The 24,794-nt window shown below is 38.1% G+C and overlaps 1 protein-coding gene across 1 annotated transcript; it reads left to right on the forward strand.

The window, feature by feature from the left end:
* Positions 1 to 11,974: 11,974 nt before the first annotated feature.
* Positions 11,975 to 22,621, forward strand: GTPBP8 (GTP binding protein 8). Its single transcript, XM_004036065.5, has 6 exons — positions 11,975 to 12,727; positions 14,412 to 14,510; positions 16,518 to 16,648; positions 18,299 to 18,398; positions 20,860 to 20,978; positions 22,261 to 22,621. The coding sequence occupies exons 1-6, from the start codon at positions 12,392 to 12,394 to the stop codon at positions 22,328 to 22,330; spliced, it is 855 nt and encodes a 284-aa protein (XP_004036113.1). The 5' UTR covers positions 11,975 to 12,391; the 3' UTR covers positions 22,331 to 22,621.
* The last annotated feature ends 2,173 nt before the right edge of the window (positions 22,622 to 24,794 follow it).

Genomic DNA, 24,794 nt, shown 5'->3' on the forward strand with positions numbered 1-24,794 from the left:
CTCTCTGTAACCTTCATTGACCCATGCTCTCAAGACTCATCTGAAATCCTGTATCTTCCTCCATGGACAATCATTAAATAGACTAAACAGTAACTTAAAAGAGCCTCAAAAAATGCATACTTCTATTTTTATACCTATATTGATTTTTCTTGAAAATTTTTACTCCTAATATATGGTTGATCTATGTCAATGTATAAAAAGTCCTCTTAAAAAGTTAGAAAAAATATATCATATTGGAATTAATGATTAGTTTTTCATTATAATTTTACAGATTATACAAAAAGGAAAATTGAGAAATAGATGTTTGAAAATCAAATGTGTGCAGTATCAAAATAAGCAAAATCAGAGTAGAGAAATTAGTAATCACATTTTATATTTAGCTAAATATCAACTGTAAATCTCACTGGTCAGATCCATAGCAAATATTTGTCAAGCCCTAAGCTTAACACCCTGATCTTGTTCTAAGCAGTTTATATATATTACCTAATTTAATTATCTCAACAATCCTATATAGTAAATACCACTTACCATTGAGGAAACTCAAAGCAGAGAGGTTATGTAAATTCTCAAAAGCCACACAGCTGATAAGTGATAGAAACAGGATTCAAGCCCAAGAAATCTCACTCCAAAGTCTACTTCTTAAGGTATGTGGCTAATTAGTCTCTGCTTTACTATCTACTTTTTTGAAGGTGGTAACTCTGTTTTGTCTCCAATACATCTCCCAGGTTCCTAACCCCTACTGACTCTATTTATGTACTAATTCACTCTTTCTTCCTTACCTATTCAAAATTGGTCTGTTTTGATTAAATAATAAGCAAACCCTGTGCTGTTTCTAATCATCTATTTGCATTAAGATTACTCTCTGCTGCCCCCTGGAGATAATTTGGTGAAATCAATGCTAAGATTTTTGTAAATTTATCTAGCAAATTCAAAAATAGCTTCACATTAAGATTTTGATCACAAAGTATGCTAACATGCCTAAACGTTATACATTTAATTTACATCTTTTGGAAAATGCTGCAACGTAACAAATGACTACCTGATGGATAGTACAGATATTATACCTTGAAGAAATGTTGCTGAAAAAAACAAAAATGAATCTTTTGAGTTGCCAGGATGGTTTAATAAAACAACAGTGCTGCCAGGCATGGTGGCTCATGCCTGTAATCCCAACATTTTGGGAAGCTGAGGCAGGAGGATCACTTGAGCTCAGGAGTTTGAGACGAGCCTGGGCAACATAGTGACAGCCCATCTCTATAAAATTTAAAAATTGTTTTAAAAGCAGCAGTGTAAAGAAATGGATAAATGGATGGATGGATGGATGGATGGATAGAAGATAGATTCCCTATCTCATTGCATGAAAATTTGCAAAGATTGCCACCTTTGGGTACCCTGGAATGCAAACTCCAAGACGGAGTTTAATGTGAAGAATTGTTATTATATTAAGGAGTAACCTCAGATCATCACTTGGGGATAAGAAGGAACAGAAACTGATGTGGGTATAGGGAATCACACTATATGGCAGGCCCACACCAGAATCAGCTAGCCCTATGGGGAGCTATAGAGCTGAAACTGCCCCTTAGAGTTGTCCTCTGTTGTCCTGAAATGGGCAGATCTTTACACTTCTGCATCTATGAGTCATTTGTTATAGCCACGGGAAAGACCATGACCTTGGGTAAGGAAATCCATGAAGAGGCCGATCCCTGAACTGTGGAAAACACTATCAACACTGGAGCAACAAAGTCCTTCAATGAAGGGGGTTGATGGTACCCCACAGTGTTTGTCTGCCAATTGAATAAATGTTGGAAAATAATCCACTCTAAATCTAGTCTCAAATGCAATGATATTCCACTCAGCCAATTGTCTTTCATTCCCAAGAAACCAAATTAATGGAAAATCTTGTCAAAAATATAACCTTGAAGTAGCTCTGCATTAAAATATTTTCTACCTGAGGCAGTCAGGTAATTTTCATCTGTAAGTGTCAACTGAGAAATCCAGAAGATATGAAAATAAATTTTTTAAAGGAAAAGCCCAATCATATACCTTGGCTAAAAACTAACATCAAGGCAAAGCATGCTGAAGAGAGACAAGTATCATCTGATCTCCAGAACACCCTAATATTAAAGTCAAGAAGAGCAGAACATTTTAAAAAGAAATAGTCTAGACTGAGCCAAGTGGGTTTACCTTAAATGTCTCAGACAATATTAATTGATAAGTAAATTAGTTCTATATAACTTTCTAACAAAAGAATATGAATCATGAAAATTATGTCAGTCATAGAAGCTTATATTTGCCTGAAATTTTATTCAAATTTTATTGGGCCTTTCTCAAGGAAATGATAAATGTTCTGTTGATCCATCACAGTTTTATTTTATCAATGGCTTAAAAATTTTGTCCCCAAATTACATATTTGACCATCCTGTCTATCTGTTATAAGATAATGTAATGTTTTCAGTGAATAACTGAAAAATAGTTTAAGTTGGCTAAACTCTAATTAGTTACAGTTGGAGTTTAAGAATGTCACAATTCTTTATCTAATTTTGAGAGGAGCTGTTAAGGTTATGGCTCCTAAGTTGAACTTTCTGGGTTCAAATTTCAGTTCAGCCTCTTAGTTTTGGGTTACTGTGGTTTTTTTTTCTGTTCTCAGATGCTATTTGATTTTTTCAAATCTGCTAACATTTTTATAACTTTAGTTTTCCACCAAAACTTTTAGTCCTTTGTCTCCTGAAACATAAAAATAATATTTTAAAGTCTCTGTCTGATCATTCCAATATTTGAAGTAACTGTGGGTAAATCTCTATTGGTTCTTTCTGTGATGTTTGGTCTCCTCATGTGCCAGGTATTGTGTTTTCTTTCTCACATTGCAGAAAAACTGGAAATTATTTGAGGCCCTGCAAAATTTTGTCTTCCTCTGGAGATTTTCATTTGCTTCTGCCAGGAGTCCATAAACAGTAGCAATCAGGAATCACCCTAATCCAGTTTTAAGGACTAGAATTTTCTGTGCAATCAGATGACTCAAAGGTAGGTTGCAGTCTATGTGCTATGGCTTGAATGTGTCCTCCATATTTCATGTTGGAAATTAATCCTCAAACTTATATGTTGATTGGAGGTACAGCATTCGAAAGGTAAGCAGGATTAGATAAGGTCATCAGGTTGGGACCCCAATGATGGGACTGGTGGCTTTCTAATAAGAGGAAGAGAGACCTGAGCTGACATGCACACTCTTCCTCTCTAACCATGTGATACCCTTAACCATGTTATGATGAGCAAGAACGCCCTTACCAGATGCCAGCCCCTCAAACTTGGACTCTCCAGCCTCCAGAACTGTAGGAGACAAATTTCTTTTATAAATTACCCATTCTGTGGTATTATGTTATAGTAACACAAAACAGCCTAAGACACTATATAAGGGGTGATTTTATTGTCCACTCCATCCTATCCCAAACCACTCTTTCTCATTTCAAGAGGCTACAAAAGGCACTGCTCACCTTTCAACTAGCTCTTCTGTATCAATCAGTAAACATCCCAAGGGTAAATGTAGTTCCAATGCCAGTTTCATCAATCTGTATTTCTTTCTTTTTCTGAATCTTGGTGAGGTAATTCTTCATTACCTTGCTAGGTCACTGATCTGCCATCCAGTAGACTTTTAAAATGATTATGTCTAGATTTTCTAGTTGGCTTGAGAGGGAAGACTGATCTAAATTTCTTAGTCTGTATCACCTGATGTAAAAGTCCAATCCCTTGATTCTTTGCTTTTCCTCATCTATCAGCAAGTCTTTTTGGTCTCTACTTTAAAATGTTTCCTGAATTTGACCATTTCACATCATCTCCACTCTACTGGATTAGAGAAAGAAGGAAGCAGTTACAGCTTCAAAAGCATGGTTTTTAAAACTAAAACACTGTATCATTTAACTTGCGGGCAGCAGCAAAAAGGTAAACAGATACCAGAAGCCACAGAACACTTGTGTTTCGTGACTGCTTCCATTTTACCACAACTTTCTGAAATGCATTTTATTAAAGTCGTTTTTATTTTGGTCACTTGTAGCATTGATTATGTTGTTGAAACATAAAAGCTCAGATATTCCATACAGGAAATTTAAGAATTTTAAAAGTCTGAAGGCCTATATTAAGACTTTTTTCTTAAAATCATTTATGCTCCATTGACAACTAAGTTATGCTTTTATGACTATTTTCCTACTAGTGATCTCTCTTTCTTATATGCTTTCTTTTTACTTACTAATATACTACCAATAACTTGGAGTGATTTAATGTGATTTCAAAATGTGTGTAGGGGAATTTTCTAAAGAATACTGTTATGATTATCTCACCTTGGGAAAAGAAGAAGTAGGAAATATGAAACTGTTGAAAACGTTTGAATGTTGAATGTTCTGTATTGAGAAAAGGAAGTAGATAAGATCTTTTTTGATTTAATATTTCTATCTTTTACTTGGCTAAATATGATAAAGCAATGAAACCTGTAAGAAGTAGTGCTCTGCTTCCTAGTCAAAGTATCTTTAACTCTGGAAATTTTCAGCAAATTTCCTCCTTTTACTTCATTTTTTTCAAGTACTCCCATAATATTGTTTGGTTTGCTTTTGTTTTGTGTTGTTTTGTTTTTTGAGACAGAGTTTTGCTCTGTCACCCAGGCTGGAGTGCAGTGGTGTAATCTCAGCTCACTGCAACCTCTGCCTCTCAGGCTCAAGAAATTCTCATGCCTCAGCCTCCCAAGTAGTTGGGATTGTGGGCGTGCACCACCATACCTGGCTAATTTTTTGCATTTACAGTAGAGAAAGGGGTTTCATCATGTTAGCCAGGCTGGTCTCCTACTCCTGGCCTCAAATCGATCTGCCCACCTCGGCCTCCCAAAGTGCTGGGATTACAGGACCGAGCCACCATGCCCAACTCTTACAATATTGTTATTTAAATTTCTTCTTTTCACCTTCGCAGCTCTTAACTTTTAAATTCTTTATATTTTTTATCCCTTCCTAATATTTATTGAAATATTCTCCAATCTAATTATCCTGCTATTTTTTCTTTGAGTTGATAATATTATTCACCTATTAAACACATCCATTGAGAAATTTACTTCACAATAATATAATTCATATCTAATATGTTCAACTGGTACTTCTTAGAAGCTTCCTGTTTCATGTTTGCCATATATTCCCTTATCTCTGAGGATATTTTCTGTTTTTATTTAAATTCTTTGTCCACCAAGTCCATTCATTCTGATTACTTCTAGAATGAATTATCTTTTTCTTACTTTTTCTTCTATTGCTTGTGGGTTGATAATGTGAGTTCGTGAGATTATACTATTATGGTAAAATCAGCTATCTTTTAAAAAAAATCAGCTATCTTGGTAAATAACAGATACCTAGAGAGAGGAGTGAAAGGCTAGGTTCTGACTTGCACTAGTCTAGGCAGAAGAGAGATATATCACAGCATTCTGGGCTCAACCACTCGTGCGCCTGCCACCCATGAGATCCTGCCTATTAGGTAACCACCTAGTACCACTACACCAGGCATTATTCCTTTCTAGAGAGTAATCACAAAACATTGTTTGAATCTGATTGTCCAGCCCCTAGAGGAGGATGGGTAAGGAGGTTGGAGGGAATGTTCAAGGACATTGCTGCACTCAACTCCAGCTAAACCTGATGTTCATACCAGTTGAATCACCAATTCATTGCATTCCTCTCCAGAGGCCCCATACTTTATTACAGGTGGCTGAGACAGCAGCTTTGATTATAACCTCCTTCCACAGGAAGAATTCTAGTTTTGCCATGTCCTATTAAAATGACTAGAGAAGGTCTGTCCCACTTTTCTCAAAAATCTCCAGAGAAATCACTTGTATTTAGAGCAGAACCTGGAATACATCTTTCCTACAAGTATACAATCTCACAATAAGTGCAGGTGAGAAACTTCTCATTTTTAAATGTTTTTATCTTTTAATCTATGTGCAGAAAACAGTTCATATAGCAGGCCTGTGGCTGCTACCCTTAGAAAGATTTGTTTACAAGATTGGCACTGGGCTGACATTTGAGAACTTGACTGGTAAACAGTTTCCTTGCATGGCACAGAGCCAATTTTCCATTCATGAGTGGCTCACTGTATCTAAACTATTAGAACAAACAAGTGGTACATACTGATGCTGCTTTCCTTCTGCAAATCTGAACTTTCAGTGACTATAGTCAGTCACACAGGCACTAGATGCCTATATGAACAGCGCTCGGTAAAAACCCTGGACTCCTAGACTCCAGTGAGCTTTGCTAGTAGACAACATTTCACACATGTTGTTAAAACTCATTGCTGGCAGAATTAATTGCATCCTGTGCAACTTAGGGGACGATTAGAAGCTTGTGCCTGGCTTCCTCCAAACTTCACTTCGAGTGCCTTTTCCCTTTGCCAGGCTTGCTTTGTATTCTTTTGTTGTTGTAAATTATAGGCATAAGTACAACTATATGCTGAGTTCTGTGCATCCTTGCTCGCCTCATTTGGGAGCTAGTCTTGGGAACACCTGACACACTCTACCTATGAATAAGTTAAAAATTTGAATATATATCAATATATCTGCCTGTGAATGTTGCCTCATCTCCTCAGGGTGTTAGAGAACATTCCATTCACTTCCAACAAGGCAACGAGATATAAACTAGATGTGTACTACAAAGTAAACTTGCCCACTAAAATAACCTTGCTTAACACACAACAAGAATTAAAATGTTAACGAATTAATCAGTCAGAACAGCAAAATCCATACTATTTTCCAAAAACAATTTTAAAAATCCCTCTGAGCTTGTCACTGATATAAAAACACAACTTGAATAAGGTAAATAGTGTTCCAAATTATTTTAATAGCACTTGTATGACACAGAGCCAAATGCAAAATTACGAATGAAAAAAATTAAGACCACTTAAAGCAAGCATTTCTCTCTCTATTGATAAAAACAACCTTGAAAGAAGTGAACCTTTACTCCTCGTCCAGAATCCAAATCACTCTACAAACTCACCTCCTACATATGATTACTGTCTGATGGTTAATCTCCAGATCTCTTTAGAGAAATCTGTCAGTGCAGTAGGCACAACCTTAAAAGAAAGCTCAAACAACTTCTCTGAAAAAGAAACAACTTCTCTAAATTTAGATATATTCTCTAAAGACACATTAATCAGATATTTAAAAAACTCAATGCTTTCATGAGCTCCAAAGACTAAGATCATGGAAAATAGGTCTCTATTGGTTCTTGAATGATAGTAAAATAATAAATCTCAAGAATAATAATTTATGCCCTAATTAAGAAATTAAGCCTGGGCGTGGTGGCTCATGCCTGTAATCCCAACACTTTGGGAGGCTAAGGCAGGATGATTTCTTGAGGCAAGGAGTTCAAAACTGACCTCGGCAACATAGTGAGACTCTGTCTCTCCAAAAAAAAAGCACACACACACACAAAAACTTTGTAAAATTAGCCAAGGGTGGTTGAGTGCCTGTCGTCTCAGCTACTTAGGAGGCTGAGGCAGGAAGATCACTTGAGCCCAGGAGGTTGAGACTGCAGTGAGCCATGATTGTGCCCATTCCAGCCTGGGCAACAGAGCGAGACCTTGTCTCTAAAAAGAAAAAAGAAAGAAATTAGGTGAACAAATCAAACTTGTTGTGCCACAAATTTGTGTCAATGTGTCAGGTAATATCTAAAGTAAAATTTTAAAATGAATGTTGCACAGAAAACTTGAGAAAAATATAATTAATGGTATTTTAAATTTAAATCATTCATTCAGATAGTAGTCATCACAATTTAAGTAATTTATGTGGAAGGTTCTCCCATATCATGCTCCTTCATATAAAGCCTCTTTCATCTTCCTTTCTCCCAATATTTTCTTCCTAATACAAGAGTTTGATATCCTAATTGGAATGTAACCAGGTCTTTCTCATAGTTTATCAGTACTCAGATAAATTCCTGGCATAGCAGACACTCAATAAATGTTCATTATTGTTGTTAAGACAAGCGGAAAAGTCAGGGTAAGAAAAGTCTAGTGGAAATCAGACACTGAGACCTAATCCATTCCCTCTCTCTATTTCTAGAAGTAAGTTTTGCTAGAGTCCCTGCTCTTGCTTCTGTCAGGACATTCAAACCATGTTTAACTTAGGATGGGAGTTGTCTGATGTCCCCAGTGTCCCCTACTTATCTAGGCCTACAAAGTTTACCTTCTTCATGTCTTAGATGGATTCCATAAGCTTGAAACCTATAGGACCTGGACATAAATTGGGATCACTCTGGACCTAATGGCCATTCACTATAGAGGCAGACATCGCAGTAAGAACAATTGAGAGGATCCTGTCCTACCTATCTTCCTTCTATTCTTAGCTGAGCATGACAGAGTATAACTATGACATTTAGGGCAGATGAATTTTAGCAATAAAAGCTGATTCTGGGGATGATGTATAAAGTAACACCTGTCAAAGTCATATTAAATTTTTAAAACCTTGTTAACTTTGTGGTAAACTACCTCCTCGTTATCAAAACAGAAGGCACTTTTTCTCAGAAGGTTGGCCATAAATACATCCTAAGTCATACTGGGAATAAGCCATGTGATTATCTGGGGTAAGCATTCCAGGGAGAAGTACAAGGACACAGAGGCAGGTGTGTGTATATGGCTTGCTTGAAAAACAGCAAGGAAGCCAGTGTGGCTGGAATGGAGTAGACAAGGAGAAAAATAACAATAGATGAAGTCAGACAAGAGTGGAAGAAGAAAATGAAAGATCATGTAGGGCTTTTTAGGTTAGTGCAAGAACTTTTTCTATGAGTGAGACAGGAAGCTCCTGGAGGTTTAGCTTATGTTTTAACAGGATCATGGTTGCTGCCACTGAAATGGGAAAAGTACTCTTGTCCCCCTCGAAGGGCATGTGACAACGAATGGCTCGCTTCTTCAGGGCCCCACTGCTCAAACCTCTAGGGGAGCATACAGACAGGCAGGTTGTGGGGCTCTGACCCCACGGCAGCATCTAGGGGTGGATGTTTACAGCTCCTGAAGCCTCAGTGGGCATCTGCTACCGTGTGCTCTTTTAGTTTTGTCATCTATAGGCAGCTTGTGTTAACCAGCTAATTAGACCCTCTACCTTGTCACAAGGACAAAGAGTTTTCTATATCCTGGGTTCTTGCCTTGGTGTACTGGAAGAATCGGATCACACATGGGCTTGGAGAATGAGTGCATGGTTTTGAGTGGAAGTAGCTCACAGCAGATAGGGGAGCCAGAAGGGAGATGGTTTTCCCCAGAAGTTCAGCCACTCAGCAGCCCTCCAACCGCCCCGGCCAAACTCTGCATCATTCTACTGGTCAATGGCCTGCTGGTGGGCAGCCTGCTCCCCTCGACGTCCTCTTGACATCCAGCAGCTCGTGTCTTCTTCCACTAACGTGTTCCTCTCAAGGTCCAACCACTTGTGTGTCTGCCTGCTAGGTGTCAGGGTTTTTATAGGCACAGGATGGGGGTGTGGCAGACCTGGGTGGCTTTGGGAAATGCAACATTTGGGCACAAAGCCAGAAGTGCCTGTCCTCACCTAGGTCCGTGGGCACAGGCCGGGGGTGAAGCTCTAGCCAGGGACCTGCCCTTCTCCTCACACTTCCCTGCCCCACTTCCCTATCACCATGTTGCAAATATACTGAAGGGGGCAAAGGGCAAAGGTGGGTGATCAATTTGAAAGCTACTGCAATAATCTAGGTGGGAGATAATGGTGGCTTGTATCAGGGTGGTAGCAGTGGATGTGCTAAAAAGTATCCAATTCAGGATACGTTTTCAAGGTAAAGCCAAGAGGATTGCTAACAACTTGGACTTGGGGTAACAGAAAAAGGAGTCCAGAATTTCCTCCCAAGATTTTCAGCTAAGTCAATTGGAGGAATGGAGGTGCCATTGTCTCTTACAGATTAGGAGACAATTAGAGGATATTAGAAATTCTGTTTTGGACCTAGTAAATGGGAGGCGCATATTAGACAGCAAGGTTTTCTAATCTACAGTCCTTCTTTTCCCTGCTTGGACTAAAACCCTATTCTGAATCTTAGCCCTGACCTAGTCCTGATCTAGCAGGCTAGATCCTGACTCCCAATCTACACTTATTGGCTAAGCTCCTACTCCACACACAAAAAGACCACCTCGAACCAAGATGCTGCCAACAACAACAGATTCACAGTACTATTGCCAGAACCCAGAAAGTCCTGTCACAACATCCTATCCACCAGACTTGATTCCCTTCAATACTAATTTTGTTTTTATTATTTTTTTAGGGACAGTCTCGTTTTGTTGCCCAGGCTCAAGCGATCCTCCTGCCTTGGCCTCCCAAAGTGCTAGGATTACAGGTGTGAGCCTCTTTTCCTGGGCTTTGATAATTCCCTGTAGACCAGATGATTTCCACTGCAGCCCTACAATGGGGTTATTATAAACTAATTCCTCCCAATTCTAGCCCTCACCCGTCTCACTAGTAGGTCTCACTGCTATGTATGTTTCATATTTGAACTTCTGCAAATTATGAGTTTAATCATGTTGAGGGAAAACATAGTGTATTATTGACTCTAAATCATCCTTCTGAAGTTTTATATGCTTTGTTTACACAGATGCTTTTAAAAGATGAAGTGAAAGAGAAAAAAATATATAAATTGTCAAGTGGTTTTACTGGTCATACTTCTTTCCAGTAGACCGTTTGATCCTTCAAGCTTTGCATGACAAGACAATTTGTTGCAAAAACTGTCCTGTCAAATAATTCTAAAATGATTTGTCCTATCAGGTGAAATCCAAAATGATTTAGAATTCAGAAACATGAATGATTATTAAATGAATACTATAATGTCTATTAATCCCGGAACACCTCTAAAACCTTTCTAAGAATCACCAAAGCTCTTATTTCCAAACCTGGGGTTCCAAGGTTTGAAAACAAAATGGCATGTATAAAAGCACTTTCAAAGTATATTACATACACAGCGTCAGGCCTCTGAGCCCAAGCTAAGCCATCATATCCCCAGTGACCTGCACGTATACATCCAGAAGGCCTGAAGATCCACAGAAGTGAAAACAGCTTAACTGATGACATTCCACCATTGTGATTTGTTTCTGCCCTATCCTAACTGATCAATGTTCTTTATAATCTCCCCCACCCTTAAGAAGTTTCTTTGTAATTCTCCCCACCCTTGAGAATGTACTTTGTGAGATCTACCCTCTGCCCCTAAAACATTGCTCTTAACTCCACCGCCTATCCCAAAACCTATAAGAACTAATGATAATCCCACCACCTTTGCTGACTCTCTTTTGGGACTCAGCCCACCTGCACCCAGGTGAAATAAACAGCCTTGTTGCTCACACAAAGACTGTTTGGTGATCTCTTCACACGGATGAGTGAAACACACAGTAATGAGAATCCCAAATTTCTGATGTATACAACAGAGTATTATATACACTTTTATACATGGAGGAGAGAGAATAGCGAACAGAAAGGCACCCCAAACCCTAATGCAAAGAGCAATAAAAAATTAGCCAGCCAGCAGCACATCAGGCTGCCGTATTGGCTGCCCTCAAAGTCGCAGGTTCTGTTCATTAATTTTTGTATCATATTTATTCTAGAATTGTACTGTTTAGTTACTGAACAACCTGGGGAATAGCTCAAGAAACCATGAGTTACCCTTTCTGGGCTGCTGATGTTTTAGAAAACCTAGTTTTTTTAACATATGAATATTTTTCAGTTATTCATTTCATCATTATGATACCTGTACCTCCCATTTCAGTACTGATCGACTTTAGGGAGAAACTTTTGAAATAAGATGATATTACGAAACGTCCACGAAACAATTCTGTAACATCTGTGCAAAACTGTTTTTGTAAGAAATCTCTAAAATTTAATGACATTTCCTGCACCTATAGTGAAGGCGGAAACACAAACAGTCCCTTCCACGAAAACGAGGTGCTATTACAATCACATTTCTCATCAGCCCTTTTCTTTTTTGCAAAAGTGTTTATCCTAGTGATGCGGACTTACGACAAACGTCAACAGTTAATAAGATAACCAAAAACTGTGAAAATCAAACGTTCCGGGAACGCATCGGAGCTTCACACTTTAGTCCTTCGCTTGAGACTCAAGGGCCACATGGCCAGATAGGTCTTTCACCTCTGCAAACCGTTAAACATCCTTCCAGTAAGACATAATCGTTAAGCCCACGGTGTTAAAGAAACCCAGTGAGCTGTTCCCCGCAGGTCACCGCCTGCCTCCACCCTCCTCCCGCGCACTGAAGGCAAAAAACTTAGACCGGAACGAGCGAGGCCAGAGGAGACAACAACTCCCAGCAGGCGTCGCGGCAGCGGGAAGTCACGCACGCGCAACCCAGGCCACAGGAGTAAAGTCTCTCTGCCCGTCTTCTGGGAAGGGAGAATGGCGGTGCCCTGGCTGCGGCTGGGAGCGGAAAGACTCTTTGAAATGCCTGCAGTGCTAGAGCGACTGAGCCGCTATAACAGCACGTCCCAAGCTTTTGCTGAGGTGCTGCGGCTGCCGAAGCAGCAGCTGAGGAAGGTGCTGTACCCGCTGCAGGAAGTAGAGCGGTTCCTCGCCCCCGACGGGAGGCAAGACCTTCACCTGCGTATCTTTGACCCGAGCCCGGAGGACATAGCCAGGGCGGACAACATCTTCACGGCCACTGAACGGAACCGCATCGACTACGTCAGCTCCGCCGTCCGTATCGACCACGCCCCGGACCTTCCGCGGCCAGAGGTGAGAGGCGATTCTCACGGTTCACCTGCGCACCGGCGTCACGGCGCTAACCGCTGCCCTGGCCGTCAGGCTCGCGGGTGATTTTGCTGTTGTATTTTCTAGCTTTGTGTTGGCGCATATATTATTTTAACTAAATAGGCATATGTCGATGCTCCCTGTACGTGGGGATACCCGAGAAACCCATTGTTAAGTACAAAATGCAGTCAATACCCATAAACCCATGGTAAAGTCAAAAATCGTTAAGTCGACCCACTGTAAGCAGAGACTGCCTGTATACAGCTTAAATTATTTTGGGAATGAATATAGAAGACTTCAAAATGCTTTAAAAGCTTTTCAAACCCAAATTAAATTAACTCTCTCCTTTTTTCTTCTATTTAACTTAAGCAGGGAAAACATGCCAGACAAATTAGACAGAATTTAGACAGTGAAGAATAGGAAACGAATAATAGTTTCACAAATGAGATGGTCCTTATCAATAAGTAACTTTCGCCTAATCTAAATTTCCTATCATGTGCAAAAATAATAATCTCTAGATGGCAATAATGTGGAAAATTTTTTATAACAACGTTTATTAGTGAAATTTCATGAGTGAGCATTCTTGCATGTCCTACAATTTACTGATATTCTGTTCTAAGTCTGCTAAAAGGCATCCCAACTCTCCATATGTATTTACACTAAGTGCACCATTGCCCAGAGATATTTCGTCTAAATATATGTGGAACTATAGTCAGGATTCAAAGAGTACCTCAATTATTTAATGGTTTTGAGACAGCCATTGCTTTTTTATTTAAGCTTCTAAATTACTGGACTTTTTTGTAATTCGTTTTTAAAATTCAGTTTTATCTACATATTAGCATTAGATTTGCTCTGGCAGAGCATTTAAAATTTTAGCAGGACTCAGATCAATTAATTTTGAAGAACTGACCAGAATTTTCCAGGATAGTATCCCTGGCCCCTGCCCACTAAATGTCCCCCAATTGTCTTGATAACCAAAAATGCCCTTAAAATCTCCAAAATGTCTCTCGAGGGGCAGTACGGCCGTCATTTAGAACAACTGATTGGCATTGTACCCCCTCCCCCAATACCATGTTCAAAAGCAGAGCCATGTGTATTAATGGTTATTATCGAGAATATTCTGTTGTTTTCCACACTACAGAGGAGAAAAGCTTAATTGGAACAAGAGAGGTCAAGGGAAAAGAGTAACTTTTTAAATTGCAGTGGTGTTACAGTATACCATGGGAGTGCTTGAGAAAATGTGCTTCCAAACATGTAGTTGTACTTTTCATCTAGTTCTGTTGAACTACATCTAGTTTTTACTCTAAAAAGCTTTGTAAATATGAAATGCTTAATAGAAGTTGCATGTATTCTTGAGTAGTGTAGTGAAACTAAAAGCACAGATTCTAGATATACATGTCCTGAGTTCAAATCCCAACTCCTTCACTTTCTAGCTGTATAATTTTGGGTTAGTTGTGTTCTCTCATCCGTAAAATGGGGATAATATCACCTACCTCCTAGATGCTGTAAAAAATGAATAAGAAAATATATGCTGAATGCTTAAAATAGTACCTGGCACATTTAATTCATTCAATAAATATTAGCTGCGTTAGAATTTGAAGTTTTTTACATCTAATGCAGAATAGCATATACAGCTAGTACTTACTTATCTTGTTTCTTCTTGTATAAGGTGTGTTTTATAGGCAGAAGCAATGTTGGAAAATCATCTCTAATCAAGGCTTTATTTTCACTGGCCCCTGAGGTTGAAGTCAGAGTCTCCAAAAAACCAGTATGTTGAAGTTTTTAAATATGTTTGGACTATCTCTTGGATTAACTAACATGAATAATAAATGCTGGAAGGGATAAGAAATCGTAATTACTAAGTTCCTAGAGAAGTGATTTCTTTCAAAAAAGTAATAAAGTAAGACATCCTAATGCCTGTGTATTTCTCTGAAGAAAAGGAAGTGTAGCTGGATTTATTTTAGTAGTCTTGACAATATCTTCAGAAAGTCTTTCTTTATCCAAATTTTGCAGAGTTGCCAAATAAAGTGTCTTATTGTCATTCTATATTTCCTTCTATAACAGTGATCATCTAGTTCTACACTGATTGTACGGTAAATGGCTTTTAGGTTTTTCTTGCTTTTTTCCTCCTATAAACTTTTTTAAGGTATAAAGTATGTGAATTCGTTACACACACACAGTCGGCATATTCTTATGTGTTTGTTTTCCTAGCCAGTCTGCTGTAATAGCTTTCTTTCATTTTCTAATTCCCTCTACTTTCTTCTCAACGACGCAGTCTCTGCCAATATCTAAGATACCCTTTCTTCAAAATCACCCCCACTTTCTCTCACCATATCTGGCCATGGTAAACCTTTCCACCAACCCTAATGTTCACTATCCCTGTGTATGTGCGTGCGCGAGCGCACACACACCCCTTTCATTGAGTTGGAACCCTTCCATGAGACTTCACTAGGTCTTTTCTTGCTCCTCACTTCATAAAATGATTCTCTGGCTCCATCGCTAATGATTCTTTCCATTACTTAACCCTCCCATCCTTACTCCTGCCCCGCCTCACCAAATAAATCAGCCAAATAATCACTTCTAAGTAGAGTGATCTCCTTCCTTTTGTGAGAGGACAATGGAGGAAATGTATTCTTGACATTCCCAATCTGTAATTCTAAAATCATTTTCCTGTAGACAAATAAACTGACTGGGAACTTAAAATCACCATTTATAAAAATCTTTCCTTTGATAATATTTGTTCTAAGATCCAAACAATTGACTTAACTTTAAAAATTGCCTATCTTGCCGGGCGCAGTGGCTCACGCCTGTAATCCCAGCACTTCGGGGAGGCCGAGGCCAGCCAATCACCTGAGGTTGGCAGTTCGAGACCAGCCTGACCAACATGGAGAAACCCCATTTCCACTAAAAATACAAAATTAGCCAGGCGCGGTGGTACATTCCTGTAATTCCAGCTACTCGGGAGGCTGAGGCAAGAGAATCGCTTGAACCCAGGAGGTGGAGGTTGCGGTGAGCTGAGATTGCACCATTGCACTCCAGCCTGGACAGCAAGAGTGAAACTATGTCTCAAAAAAAAAAAAAAGTTGCCTATCATAATCTTATCTTTTCTGATTAATATCTGTCCTATGGACACAAAACTGAGTAAACCACTTTTCATCATCTGTGCATCAATTTTAGTTGCACAAATATTTTGTAATTATCATGTTGTATATGCAGTAAAAAATTGTTTAATGAAAGCACTAAAATCCACCTAATAAAACATGCAAAACATCTTGATTTTAGGGAAGCAACAGTCTAGGTATAAGAAACGATCAGACTTTGGATCTAGGTTTTATGAAAATGTGTATGACTGATGGTAAACATTTTAACCTATCCTTGCCGTAATTAGTTTCTCTTTAAAGTGGAGATACATTGTTCATCACAGAATATTGACTGATGCAGTCACAATTTAGAACAGGGTGAATTTTTCACTAAGAGTGAATGCAATAGGAAAGACTCCAAAATATTTTGCCTACATGTTTCTAATATGGAATCTAAAGTTCTTCTTAAGTCATACAGATTCTTTTTTTAAAATGAAGCGAAAAGTAGTATGATCTAAACTTATCTCCAGCCATTTCCCTTCTGTCTTCTTTTCCTGTGTCATCATCAGCATAGTTAAGGTTATATACTTGGCTTTTAATAAATATTTGTTGATTAACTGGAAAACATTTTGAATCATTAAGTAGATGGAGGACATATCTTAAGACAGCTTTTCTTTTTCTATTTACTTTATCAGGGACACACAAAGAAAATGAATTTTTTCAAAGTTGGAAAACATTTTACAGTGGTGGACATGCCAGGTTATGGCTTTAGAGCACCTGAAGATTTTGTTGACATGGTAGAGACCTATCTAAAAGAACGAAGGAAGTAAGGAAAAGATTTTCTTATAATAGTTATACATTTAACCCCAAAGCATGTTTTCATCAGTAGAGTATTATACACATGATTAACACTTCAGTTTTATCAAATGACTTATTTTATAAGGTCCATTTTATTCTCATAATATTCTACAATACAATATTTAGGACCAAGGTATATACTGCTTGCTTGTTTTCTGTCTGTGGTTTAGCTTACCCTTAATATTAAATTTAAGTGTTTTCCCAAATTGAGATTGAGAGTAAAGTGTACTTCAGCTTTTTTTTTTTCATTTTTTTTTTTTTTTGAGACAGTCTCATTCTGTGACCCAGGCTGGAATGCAGTCATGCAATCTAGGATCACTGCAACCTTCTTCTCCAGAGTTCAAGTGATTCTCCTGCCTCAGCCTCCTGAGTAGCTGAGACTACAGGTGCACGCCACCATGCCTGGCTCATTTTTGTATTTTTAGTAGAGACAGGGTTTCACCATGTTGGCCAGGCTGGTCTCGAACTCCTGACCTCAGGTGATCCACCCGCCTTGGCCTCTCAAAGTGCTGGATTACAGGCATGAACCACTGCACCTGGCCCATTAATTTTTTTTAAAACCAAACTCTTACCTGGCTAATTTTGAAAATGAAAATTGTTGGTTAAAATCAGTAAATTCTGATCATTCTTAAAATACTTCAGACATCACATTTGCTGCAAATGATATCTCTTTTTTGTCTCCTTATGTAATCAAGTGATAGTTCTAAGAATTGCACAATATATAGAAAATTAATGTTAATCTTTTGAAATGAAAAAAATGTATCTTGTTTGTTGTAGCTTTACATAAGGGGTAAAATCAAATATTTACATAAGAAAATGCAAGATATAATGTGTCTGGTTTCTGTTATCTGTTAGTGTTAGGGTAATATTTAAACATTCCCATATAGGCCAGGCACGCCGGCTCACGCCTGTAATCTCAGCACTTTGGGAGGCCGAGGTCGGCGGATCACTTGAGGTCAGGAGTTCGAGACCAGCCTGGCAACATGGCAAAACCTCGACTCTACTAAAAATACAAAAAAAAAAAAAAAAAAAAAATCAGCCAGGCATGGTGGCACATGCCTGTAATCCCAACTCCTCAGGAGACTGAGGCAGGACAATCACTCAAACCTAGGAGGCAGAGGTTAGTGAGCCAAGATTGTGCCACTGCATTCAACCCTGGGCAACACAATGAGGCTCTGTCTAAAAAAAAAAAAAAAAAAAATTTTATAACTTATGGTTAATTTTTTATAATTTATGGTTCCTATAACTTATAATCTGTAATTTATGGTTAATTTGATTTGTGTCTCTTTCTCCTCCTCGAGTTTAAGCTTTTAGAGGAGGGAACTCACTCATTATATATCAAGTCCCAGGCCCAGGCAGAATGTCTTATATCCAATATATCCTTATTGATTTAAATTAATATTTAGTGAATTTAGTTATTGAAAGTAAATAGCATTGAGACCTACTGGACTGCAGGATAAACTTCTGGCAAATTGAGAATTCCTGTTGCCTAAAGAAATGTTTTAATTTTGGAATGAGAATTATTCAAAGGAGAATTTCTTAGTACGGTAAGGAAGAGGGGATAAATGAATGGGTATATTTTATATTGCCATTAATCTTCTTTTCTACATGCTTATAGCTTGAAGAGAACATTTTTATTAGTGGATAGTGTTGTTGGAATTCAAAAAACAGACAATATTGCCATAGAAATGTGTGAAGAATTTGCATTACCTTATGTGGTAAGTACTTCCTTTGAATCATGGTTGCAATTAGAAATATCAGTTCTACGTGCATCTGTGTGAACATGCACCTTTTAACAATTGAGCTTGTGTTGCCTCCTCAAAAGATAGAGTGCCTTTTGAACAATCTTTTCAATTAATCATCCATTAATATTAAAAGAAGTTCTATGGCACTTTTATTCTCTTTTCTGTCGCTCAGCTATGTTTTGAAAATTATAGTCAAAGTAAAGGTTTCTTTAGGCTGTTCATTTAATGTTCCTAGATACTGTTCATATTTTTTTCTTTTTATAGCAACATAAACATTTGTTCAGAAAAAGTTAGTAGCTCTTTAACAGCAGCATGGCAGATAGTACTTATAAGAATGTGAATAAAACTGCAACTTAAAAAGTTGCTTAACTAATTTAAAACTTTAAAATTGTTCCAGGAACATAGCAGCCTCCAGCACACACAAGTAGGAGTTTTATATTTTTAAAGCAAACAAAATTTCTTCTGGGAATTTCTTACAGTATTCTTGGTCTTTTGACCTAGACTAGAATACCAGAATTGTAGATTGGTATCCACATTAATTTTGCTTTGTGAGACTTCCAGAAAAAACGGCACTCTTAAAGTTTCTTTCCAAAGAAAAGTGAAGAACCCAATAACTATAATTTGCTTTCAAAAAGATGTCAGAAAGCCACTAATATGTAACAGTGGAGTTTACTACAAATCACGCCAAGTTACTAGTCAGCCACTTTTGTTTTATTCTTGGGGTCCTAGAATTCTTGGGGTCTGCAAAAGCCCTATGAAGCATTAGAGATGATTTATAGTTATGAGAAGTCAAAGGATTGATAGTCTACCTAGTAAAAATGCCTAAATATTGCCAAACTAAATAATAGTATTCCTTATTTGGTATCACAGATACTAGTTTATGAAATCATATATTTTCCTCAATTTTAACTGAAAGGAAATATTACTTTCTTCGTTGGAAAAGGAATTGGAATAGAAAAGTTATATCTGTATCTCCTTTTAAATATGAGAACATTTGCCTTTATGAGGAAAGACTCCCATTTGCGGAGGGATTCACAGGTCATTAGAAACCACACACTTTCTGCTTCTCACTGTGGGAAAAACACTGGAACCATGTTTTTCTTCTGCTCTCATACCACAACAATTAACACAGAAGACTTCTGTGGCTAAATGTGTAGGGGTTTTTGTCTTCACCAACAACCAGTGGACACAATCCCACAGATTGAGGATTCAGTCCCCAAGACGACTCCTCTCACCCGGCTTCAGACACTAGTCACAATTTTGGGCCTCTAGAGTATCTAGACTGGCTTCAAGTTGGGGTTCCAACTACCCCCTCTTTGGGTTTAATTGCTGGAGTGGCTCACAGAACTCAAGGAAACATGTTTTCTGATGGTATTATAAAGTATATTACAAAGGATATAATGAAGATGCACAGAACCTCCATGTCCTCCTTGGGCATGCCACCCTTTGGAAACCTACCTGTGTTCAGCTATTTGGAAGCTCTCCAAATCCAGTCTTCCTGGGCTTTTATGGAAGCTTCATAACATCAGCATCCCTTCCCCCAGGGTATGAGGTGGAACCCTCTCTGGAATGAGGGTCATATGACCACAATCAGAAAGGTGAGAGAAGATTACAAGTCTTGTCTTGGAGCAGGTGAATGGAAGGCAGGAGGTCAGAGAGATTTTGTTTCCTGATGCCTAACATATCCAACATTATAACAAATGATCGTAACAAGGGCTATGGGAGTTATGAGAAAGGAACCATGGACATAAACCAATATATGTATCATGACACCACACTCCTGCCATTAGCATCTTTTATGACTAAAAAGCATAAATGATTTGCCAGGAAATTTAATTTTACAGAAACTCACCAGGAATACCTGGTGGATTAAGGTTTTATTTTTAATTGATTTTTGTAATAATCACCCATACTTTGACCTTTCTGCACTATGTTACTTGTCTCTGGACAAGTAGAATTCTGGACTTACTTGGAATATAACTAGTAGATAGAACCTACAAATAGCCTGATTTCTGATTTTTTTCTTTAGAGTATAGGTCAAAAAATGATTACAAATTGGCAATTTTATATAGATAAACCCAATATTCATTTATATATCTTAAGCTATTAGGTATATTGTGATCATATGAACAATTGCAAATATAACTCCAGGACCCTTCTCATTGATCTTTCCAAGATATTGTGGCCCTATGTGGTTAAAGCACTATTAAGCAGCAGACATACAGTGTATACTTGATGTGTTTCACACATTTGCTCATTTAGTCTTTACAGCTACTCCTTTATGGGTCATTATTTTTATTTTATAGATGAGGAAATAGGTACAGAGATAAATTTGCACGGGTCACCTAGTTGTAAATGAAAAATTATAGCTAAAATGTGTAAAATTATTAAGAACCACTTTATTTCTAATGCATAAAAATTTGTTTTCTTATAGATTGTATTAACAAAAATTGACAAATCTTCCAAGGGACATCTTTTAAAACAAGTGCTTCAGATCCAGAAATTTGTTAACATGAAAACTCAAGGATGTTTTCCTCAGTTGTTTCCTGTAAGGTAAGAGTTGAATTGTTTTGTTTGTTTTTTGTTTTTTATGAAGTAATCTGAGAATGTTGTGGGTTTTTTTTTTTTATATTTCGATAGTTTTTGGGGAACAGGTTTTTGGTTGCATGGAAAAGTTCTTTAGTGGTTATTTATGAGATTTTAGTGCACCCATCACCTGAGCAGTGTACACTGTACCCTATGTGTAGTCTTTTTTCGCTCACCCCTGCCACCTTTCCCCATGAATCCCCAAAGTCCATTATATCATTCTTATGCATTTGTGTCCTCATAGCTTAGCTCCCACTTCTAAGTGAGAACATACAGTATTTGGTTTTTTATTCCTGAGTTACTTCACTTAGAATAATGGTCTCCACCTCCATCCAGGTTGCTTCAAATGCCATTATTTTGTTCCATTTTATGGCTGAGTAGTATTACATGGTACATAAATACCACATTTTCTTTATCCACTTGTTAGTTGAATTTTTATAACGTTATGTACTGAAAACCTGTAATATTATCAGTGTTTCTTAAAGTGTCACTTAAAACTAGAGACATTTGAAGGCCGGGTGCCATGGCTCGTGCCTGTAATCCTAGGACTTTTGGGAGGCCGAGGTGGGCAGATCACCTGAGGTCAGGAGTCCAAAACCAGCCTGGTCAACATGGTGAAACCCCATCTCTAGAAAAATTAAAATAAAAAAAAAAATTAGCCAGATGTGGTGGCACACGCCTGTAATCCCAGCTGCTCGGGAGGCGGAGGTTGCAGTGAGCCAAGATCGCGCCATTGCACTCCAGCCTGGGCGACAGAGTGAGACTCCGTCTCAAAAACAACAACAACCAAAAAAAACTGTAGTATATCCATACCTGAGAAACATTTTGGCTGATCTCCATACGGACGGACAGACGGACGCACAGATGGATATAGGAAGACAGATAAATAATATTAGTACAATAATGGTGATGGTAATTTTTTTAAAACCTAAAAAGTCTAACAAGGTAATTGAATATTTGTTACAAAAAGAACAAACTAAAGAGATCAAGACTTATTCTGGAAAACAAAGCAAAATAGAAGACATAGTGAAATTTTTGGAATCATGAAGGAAATGGATCAGATAATATCGATCATCAGATTTTAGAATACTACAAGACGCGGCTGGGGGAAGAGAAGAAAGCTAGAACACATTAAAAGATGTTCTGCTTTCATATATGAAATCAAGAATTCGTAAATTTTTTTAAGTTGATGAATTCAGATGTTATCTCTGAGGAAAGGAAGAAAATTATTTTTCTTTTCTTTTCACAGTGCTGTGACCTTTTCTGGAATCCATCTGTTGAGATGCTTTATAGCCAGTGTAACAGGAAATCTTGACTAATGGTTCCCGGTTTAGCTGAAGATTCAAAAAAAAAAAAAAAAAGCTTTATGCTAACTGGAGTTAAATACCTAGAAGAATTTCAACATTGTTTTAAATGTTGTGCATCTGTAACTTCAGGAAGATCACTTGAGCTTTAAAAACCTGTGCCTTCTCAAAACAAGAATTTGTGCCTGGGGTGAAAAGTTTGTAAGTTATTGAATTATGGTGTTCATTAGAACAGCTACTAGCTGATTCCCCTATTTTAACAAACTGACAAGAGCACATCCATAAAATGAAAACCTGTTACAACTATGTACAGAAGGGTTTGACGTTTTATTGGGCTTTTGTCTTTTAAAGAATATGTCTACTACAGGTATTTTTTTTTTAAATGTTAAAATGGGCTAGGTAAAAGGGGGCTGCTTTTCTGTTAAGCATCGATAGGTAAGTTGATGGATAAATGTTACTATGTAAGCCTATTTTTTTGAGTCTTTATTTGAATATTGAAAACATTCTTGAAAAAATGTGTTAGTCCATGTTGGAAACAACCGAAAGAACAGAATTCAAGTTCTAGTTCTGATGTTTATTATATATGTTGGATCTTGGGCAACTTACTTGATTTCTCTGAAATTCATTTGTTACTGTAAACATGAAAGCTATTAAGATTCAAATGAATGGTTTTACAGCAGGTAACATGTGAGAAGACAGCTACATATTTGTAAAGCCAAACCAACAAAGAAATATAGCAAAATTCACAGGTAGATTTATTACAAGAAATATCCTTTCACGGGGGAAGTAACATTTTCACTAGTGAAAAAGCAAAAACAAAAATAGCTTTAAGTGAGAAAACTAATTTGCAAAGGGCAAGAGAAAAAAGCTGATGGGACAGTTTAGACTGCTACATTTAAGATTCAGAATGGAAAAATAAAGCCTTTGAACTAAAGTTAATAGAGAAGATTTTTGTGAAGGTGCCACTAACCTATTCATGTAAGTGGCTTAGGTTTTCAAAGTGAAGCTTAATATTAAAAGGTTATAGCTGTATTGCTGGATAACAAATTAAAGCTATAAACCAACTTCGTGGCTTTTCTTCAGAAAACAATCTGAATATATTGTCAGTTTTATAGTTGACGGAATTGGTCCAATCTAAGCAGGAATGTTTTCAGCCAAAAAAAAGATTTTTTAATATACACATTCATAAAATATATAGTAACAAAAGAATTATCTTAGAAGTCATCTTTTTGTCTGCCAGTGTTACTTCACTGCTTTGATTTATCCTTGGTTCTCCTATAAGCAGAGCCTGAGCCAAAAGCTTACATATGTAAATTTGGGAAGTGATCCCAGGGAACAGTGGCAAAATGAAACAAGACAGATAAGCCTATTAACATATTCACTGAGTTAGCCAAAACATAGGCACTAGTGCTAGATCTTGAGGGAACTTGTGACAAGTCCTAGGAAATATGTGTTGTATAGTGACCAGGTCTATGCAACCTACCCCCAAAGGCTGAGAGTGCTGAGATGCCAAAGAAAGAGACCAACAAATCCAGTTTGTCAGAAAGAAACATTTAATAGGGACTTATGCACAGAAGCCATGTCTCAGGCAGTGATCCCCACAGTTACCCCCCGACCCAGGGCTTATATGCCACAGAGAAAAGCGTGTACATGAAGGAACATGTGAGACACTGAAGTCAACTCCTCAGGGAAAGGCAAGAATGCTGTTTACAACATAGCCTATAACTTGCTTAAGGCCACGATTTACAGTGTGTGTGTGTGTTCTTTTAATAGATAAAAGAAATCTTAGAGGGCATTCCAGGAACTGGTTATCAGAAGTCAACATGGTAGATTAGCATCCAAGATGGAAGGTACTTTAGCCTCACACTGTGCCTGTGAATTTCTTTGAGGAGGGGATGGGGTGGCCCCACACCTCTTCCAGGTTGTACATACCCAAGTGCTAGGCAGTTCCTGCAGCTGGTGAGAAGCCCAGGGGCAGGAAGTGAGACATCCCCAGAGCAAGAGGCAAGGTTCAGCCCTGCTTGAAACTGGTTGCCACAGCAGTGACTTTAGTATGAAGGCCAAGAGGACTGGAAGTGACACACAGGAGGTCTCAAACACTGCTCTTATAAATGGCCTGTGTGTCCTAATGCCATCAGAAGTGATAAAGTTGGTACTAGGATGTGGGTAATCCCAGCACTTTGGGAGACCAAAGTGGGTGGATCCCTTGAGTCCAGGAGTTTGAGACCAGCCTAAGCAACATGGTGAAACCCTATCTCTACACAAAGTTTTTTAAAAATTAGCCAGGGCATGGTGGTGCCTATAGTGTCAGCTACTCAGGCGGCTGAGGTGGGAGAATAGCTTGAGCCCAGGAGGTGGAGGGTGCAGTGAACTGAGATCATACCACTGTGCTCCAGCCTGGGCAACAGCATAAGACTCTGTCTCAAAAAATAATAATAATAATAATAATTCACTATGATGACCCTGACAATAGTTTCTA

The sequence above is a fragment of the Gorilla gorilla genome, chromosome 2, assembly GCF_029281585.2.
Source record: "Gorilla gorilla gorilla isolate KB3781 chromosome 2, NHGRI_mGorGor1-v2.1_pri, whole genome shotgun sequence".
Lineage (NCBI taxonomy): Eukaryota > Metazoa > Chordata > Mammalia > Primates > Hominidae > Gorilla > Gorilla gorilla.

Coding starts and splice junctions, on each gene's coding strand:
- GTPBP8 (XM_004036065.5), top strand. CDS start 12,392: ATGGCGGTGCCCTGGCTGCGGCTGGGAGCGGAAAGACTCTTTGAAATG. Junction 14,511..16,517: donor TCAGAGTCTCCAAAAAACCA/GTATGTTGAAGT, acceptor TTACTTTATCAG/GGACACACAAAGAAAATGAA. Junction 20,979..22,260: donor CCTCAGTTGTTTCCTGTAAG/GTAAGAGTTGAA, acceptor TTCTTTTCACAG/TGCTGTGACCTTTTCTGGAA.